This window comes from Phascolarctos cinereus, unplaced genomic scaffold, assembly GCF_003287225.1.
Source record: "Phascolarctos cinereus isolate Bilbo 61053 unplaced genomic scaffold, phaCin_HiC Scaffold_9;HRSCAF=440, whole genome shotgun sequence".
NCBI lineage: Eukaryota > Metazoa > Chordata > Mammalia > Diprotodontia > Phascolarctidae > Phascolarctos > Phascolarctos cinereus.
In genome coordinates, this window is record NW_027556402.1 from 249802264 (window position 1) to 249808749 (window position 6486).

A 6486-nucleotide genomic window follows, 5' to 3' on the forward strand; every position below is an offset into this window, starting at 1 on the left:
CCCTGGGCAAATCCCTCATCTGCAGTGAGAGGATCGGTCTGAAGTGGGATTCTTTTGCAACATCTTGAGCTGAATTACCTTAAATCAACATGACCCAAACTGAACTGATTATCTTTTTCCCAGACCCTGCTCCTTTCAACACTATTCTTCCAGTCCTTCAGATTCACAGCCTAGGTATCATCCTCCACTCCCCATCGTCTCATCCCTCCCATATAGCCAATTTTGTGGCCAATCTGTCAATTTTACCTTTGCAACACCTCTCAAATGTGCCTTCTTCTCTCCCCCGATACTGCCAACACTAGGGGGCAGGCCCTCATCACCTCTCCCCTGCACTACTGAAATAGCCAGTTGGTAGGTATGCCTCTCTCAAATCTCTCCTTACTCCAATCCATCCTCCCTTCAGCCACCAAAGTGATTTTCCTATGGCATAGATCTGACTATGTCACTTCTCCCCCCCCCCCCCATATGCTCCAATGAATCCTTTATTGTCTACAGGATTCGATACAAAATCCTCTGTTTAGCACACAAAAGCCCCTCATAATCTAGTCCTCTACCTTTCTAGTCTTTTTATGCATTACTTCCCTTCAGGTGTTCTTTGATCTAATGACTCTGGCCTCCTGGCAGTTTCATGATCAAGACATTCTGTTTCTGGGCTCCAGGAACTTCCTGTGTCTGTCCCCCATGACTGGAAGGCTCTTCCTCCTCCTGTCTGCCTTCTGGTGTCCCTGGCTTCCTTTAAGTCCTAATTAAAATCTTATCTTCTCTTGCAGTGGTGTCAAACTCAGATAGAAAAGGGGGTCACTAAACAATACATAAGAATCCCTAAAGCTTGCATATGGACTTAGAAAACTATGAAGTAACATTATCTATGTTTTATTGTATTTCGATTTATTTTGCTGATATTTCCCAATTACATTTTAATCTGGTTTCAGGTCACTTGGAGGTGTTCCCTGCCACCTGCAGCTTTGTGTTTTCTCAACCCCTCTTAATTCTAGTGACTTCCCTCTTCTAATTATTTCCTTTTTATCCTGTATATATAGCTGCTTGTACCTATTTATTTGTTTATTGTATACTCTCCAGATTGTGAGCTCTTTGTGGATAGGGAATGTCTTTTGGCTCTTTGAGCATCTCCAGAGCTCTCAGCACAGTGCCTGACACATAGTAGATGCTGGACAAATGTGAATTGGCTGAATGACTACTGACCCTGCCATCTTCAATACGAAGAGCATTTACTAAGCTCTTGGTAACCAAAAATGAAGGAACAAATTTATTATAGTCACAAATGTCCTAGAAAGATACATTAAAAATTTTTTATATATTGACCGCACAATTTTGTTCAGTGTTTGGTGTGTGAAGAACTCAAAAAATGGAGGAGGGACAAGTTTAAGATACACAGATTGAACTCATGTGCATAAAAGTGGATACAATATATTAGCACCAGGTTGGGAAACAGAACTCATATGGGCATTTGAGAGTAGATCCTAGAACCTCAGAGGCTGGAGGAAGCTAAAAGAATATTTAATACAGTCCATAGCTGAACAGATATTGCCTTTACAGTATCTCTAACAAGTGACCATCTGACCTCACTTCAAGTTCAGCAGAGTAAATGATATTGTTAGGCGTATAGTATTTTAGAACAGCAAATGCAAATTGTAGCAAATTACAGGCTGTGGGAAATTACACGTTGGAATTAATTATTTCCTCTGTCTTAATGACTCCCTAACCCAAATCTTCACGGAGTTTCTGAGGCTGCTTTGCAGCTCATGGATTTTTTCAGTGCATCTTTGACATCCTTATTTCGTAGGGCGTAAATGAGGGGGTTGAGCAGAGGTGTGACAAATGTATAAACCAAGGCAAGCTGCCGGTCCTCATCCTCTGAGGTGCTGGACCGAGGACGCATGTAGACAAGGGTGCAACAGCCATATTGCAGTAGGACCACGGAGAGGTGAGAGGAGCAGGTGGAGAAGGCACGTCGGCGCCCCTCTGCAGAGCGGATGCGTAGAATGGTATTGGCAATAAAGATATAGGAAATGGAGATAAGCACAAAAGGGAGGGTCAGCACAAGGATACCCACAACAAATAGGACAGCTTGATGCACACGAGTGTTCCCACAGGCAAGGCGTAAGACAGGTGGGGCATCACACAGGAAGTGGTTGATCTCCAGGCGATGCCCACAGAAGGGGAGGGTGAAGATTAATGCAGTGAGCTGCAGATCAAGGTAAAAAGCCAGGCCCAGGGAAGCAACCGTGAGCTGGATACATCGCTTCTGGGTCATGGTGAGGGTGTAGTGAAGGGGATGGCAGATGGCCACATAACGGTCATATGCCATGACTGCCAATAAGAAACAGTCAGTACCACCAAGGGTGCAGAATAGGAACATCTGAGCTGCACAACCAGCCAATGGGATGGGCCTTTGAGCCCCAAAGATGTTGGAGAGCATCAGGGGCACCACAGTCGTGGTGTAACAGATCTCTAAGAAAGACAGACTAGACAGGAAGAAATACATAGGTGTATGTAAGGAGGTGTGGGTGTACACAGCCCAGATGATGGCGGTGTTACCACAGAGGATCATTATGTAAAGGAGGAGGAAGAAGCAGAAGAGGAGGGCCTGGATCTTGGGGGAAGTGGTGAACCCTCGGAACACAAACTCAGTGGGGCCAGACTGGTTAAGACAGAAAGTGTTGGGAGAAGACATTTCATCTGCCAAAGAGAGGTACAAAGTTAAGCTGAATAAGCAGCAACTGAATAACCTAGATAACATAAGAAACTCTCTGTTTTTTTCTTAGAATGGTAGAATCATAGAAATATGGAGATTCAAGGGTCTTTAAAGATCATCTTTAACAATTCTCTTCAACTCTATATCTCTTTAGTATTCTAATCTACATGATAGTATTGAACTAGGTAATGTCTAAGATCTCATCTAGCACTAAGATTCTATGCTGTATTTTCTAGTTTCTTTTCCAATGCTGACATTCTATATGTTTTGTTCCAAAGACAGTCACCTGGCATTTATTAATCACCTACTATATACCATGCCCTGTGTTAAATGCTGGGGATACAGAGAAAGACAAACAAACCCAGTTCTGCTCTCAAAGAACTCACAGTCTAAAATGGGAGACAACATGAACGTAACTATATATAAACAAAACATGTACAAAATAAATTGGTGGTAGCCTCAGAAGGAAGGCGCAAACTTAGGGAGGAACAGAAAAGTCTTCATGCAGAAGGTAGGACTTCAGGTGAGACTTGGACAAATCTGGGGAAACAAGGAAGGAGAGATGAGGAAGGAGGAAATTCCAGGCATGTGGGACAGCCAGTGAAAATGCTCAGAGTCAGGAGATGGAGTGTTGTGTGCAAGAAACAGCAAGGTGTCCAGTGTCATCAGAGACCAGTAAGATGTAAGACAGGAAAAGTAGGAAGAAGGTAAAGTATTAAGGGCTTTAAAATTCAAACAAAGGATTTTCTATTTCACCCTGGGTGTAATAAGGAGCCCCAGAAGTTAATTGAATGGGGGTAGAAGGGTCAGGGTCAGACATGAATTTTAGAAACACCAATTAGATAGCTGAGTGGAGGATCAGATGAATTAGTGGGGAGCTGGAGGCAGAGAGATCAAGCACCGGTCTTTTGTAATAGTCCAGGTGCGAGATGATAAGGGTCTGAAGGAATGCACTGGAGATGTTATAAAGGTAGAAATGATGACATTTGGCAACTAATTGGATATGAAGGTTCCCTTGCAATGCTGATATTCTGTGTTTTAAAGTTGCTTGTGGTCCTGATACTCTTCATTCTATGTTTGAAGGTACTTTCTAGTTCTTAATTCTATGTTCTAGAGTCTCCTTTGATATTCTAAAACGACACATTTTAAGGTCTTTTTATGAAATATTATTTTGTTTCATATGTTAAAAGAAGTACTAATTATTGCCATTGGGAAAAATTACTACCGATATTGCTATAACTCGGTAATTCAATCACATCAAACTCTTCGTACCTTTTCTCAGCAAAGAATATTAATTTACATCTGCACAATGTTTGAGAGTTAGATAAAACTTTATTTTCAATGTTTCATTTGATATTTTAAAAATATGACACTATTTAGTCCATCATTTCATAATCATAAATGATTTAGGCTAAACACCATAGGATCACAGATTTAGATGTGTTCTAGAACTTAGAAGCCATTGAGTCTATTTCATTTTACAGATGAGGAAACTAGGATTGAGAAAGGTTGTATGACTTACCTAGGCTTATGCAGCTGGGTTACTGAACAAAGACTTGAACTCAGGTCTAGACTCTAACCACAGCACACTATCTATTACACCACTCATCTCTGACATAGTCGATGGGTCCTAAAGAATTTGTTCAAACACATAGCAGTGATTTACATGGGCTCGCATAGCTGGTAAGCATCAGAAGCATTAATTGTATCCAAGTCTTCTGGTCTATAAACCTACCATGCTACCCATGGCTCCATGCTGCTGTTCTGTTTAATATTTTAAACATATCAGTTATTTTTTTCTACTCTGATTTCCTTTCCTGGAGCTTATTATGTCTTCCACCTAATGATGCTCACTGCTATTTCTCTGTGAACAATATTCACTTTGTTTAGCTTTGATGGAAAGGGCAGGTGAATGACTGGTATTCCAGTTCCCAATCTATCCCTGGTGACCCTAGTCCATTTGCTTCCACTCTCAGCCTTCGCTTCCTCATTTGTAAGATGAGGTTAATACTTGTAGCTTGTAGGCTATTATAAAGGCAGCTAAGTCATTCAGTCTGGGTGATCTTGGGCAAGCCACTTGACTAACTTCTCGAAGTCTGTTTCCTCACGTGCAAAATGGGGATAATAATATCTACCTCCATTATAACAGAGTTGTTCTAAGGATCTAATGAGATAACATATGTAAAAGCTTTGCAAACCTTAAAGAACTATACAATTATGAACTATTATTGTTTTGATGATCAAATGAAATATTCAATATAAAGTTTTATCTAACTCTCAAACATTGTACAGATGTAAATTAATATTCTTTGATAAGAAAAGGTACAAAGAGTTTGATGCGATTGAATTACTGAGTTATAGCAATATCAGTAATACTTTTTTCCAATGGCAATAATTACTAATTATTTTAACATATGAAACAAAATAATATTTCATAAAACAAATACTTTTAGTCAAACTCAGAGTGTATCATCCCTAGAATCTTAGAGTAATGATCACTTGCATGCATGTAGTCCATTCCTCAGGTTAGAGGTCTTCTCCTGGGTCTTTGAATAGCTCATGGGGCTCTAGTAGAATTTAGGTGATCTGTTTGTTATCCCTTGTTCTCATGGTGTGACCAACCTGCTTCTTTTCCCATCGCACATTCCTTGGATGGATGGCAACTTCCGCAAAACTTTCCATGCTCTAATTATCATTGCTTTTGTATTACACCCACCATGTATCTCTATTGCCTCTTGAATTACCCATGACTAAGGTTTTTGAGATTGTGGGGTTTTGTGATTCATCGACATATGGAAATGTACTGGGAGAATGCTGAGTTCAAAATCTTGTCAAAAATCCTGGGATTATTGCAAATATTGGTAAGCTTTCTAAATTCAAACAAACTTGGCTTGCTCTCTTACTTTAATTCAATTTGGGGAAGTCATTGTCCATATGTAATAGCTACTGAAGAAAGACAGACATGGACACAGAGTTAATAATGGCCTGACAATTCAGTTGTATGGGATTCCCAATGCAGAGTCTAAATTTAGGAAGAATTCCCTGTAGATGGTGAGGTCTTTGGGATATCCCTAAAAGTGACTGACATCATGCCAATTTTTATAGAATACTCTATGGATTTTTCTCTTATCTCCATGGTTATTCAAAAGGATTGGCTTGATTCTCATGGGTTAAAAATGAATGAAAATACCTGTTATTCAGACTGTTAATTTTTACAGATGGTGAATTAAAAATTCAGATAAGTAATTGTCCTGACCAATGTTACCTAGTTAATAAGTATTGGAATGCGCATTTAAACTCAAGTCTCCCATCTCTATGGCCAGTACTGTTTCCACTACAAGCTTTTACTCATAGGACTTGTAGGAAAGAACTCAAGAGACAAAAATTTTTTCCATACGTCACTCAAAGCTTTTTATGAAAAACCAAAATGCTACTGTTCTTTAAAACTTACTGCCTCCTTTGGGCATGCAACATTATGTTCTAGAGACTAAGATTAAATTAGTTCTTACCAGGCAGAAGCTCTTCTGTAGGACAGAAACAATTTTAGGACTAATGGAAATAGAAGATCACATGGCTATAGAAGAACTTTGGGTCTTCACAGCTGGTGTGCAAGCCCCACACCTGAGAGAAGAGGAAAAGGAGGAAAGGAAAAAAAAGATAGGCAAAGAGAAGAGCAGTCAGTAAAAATAATTACCAGTAATTAGTTGTCACTTTGCCCAATAAGTATAATCTTTGCATTAAGATTCTGATGACCATCATCAAACTGAAAA

General features: G+C 39.8%; 1 protein-coding gene across 1 annotated transcript; it reads right to left on the minus strand.

Moving 5' to 3' along the window:
* Window positions 1–1732: 1732 nt before the first annotated feature.
* Window positions 1733–2695, minus strand: LOC110200774 (olfactory receptor 10Q1-like). The gene has a single exon (XM_020976177.2). It carries the CDS (start codon window positions 2693–2695, stop codon window positions 1733–1735), a length of 963 nt encoding a protein of 320 aa, XP_020831836.2.
* Window positions 2696–6486: the final 3791 nt, after the last annotated feature.

Excerpts from the sequence above, each read along its gene's own strand:
- LOC110200774 (XM_020976177.2), bottom strand. The coding sequence starts at position 2,695 with ATGTCTTCTCCCAACACTTTCTGTCTTAACCAGTCTGGCCCCACTGAG.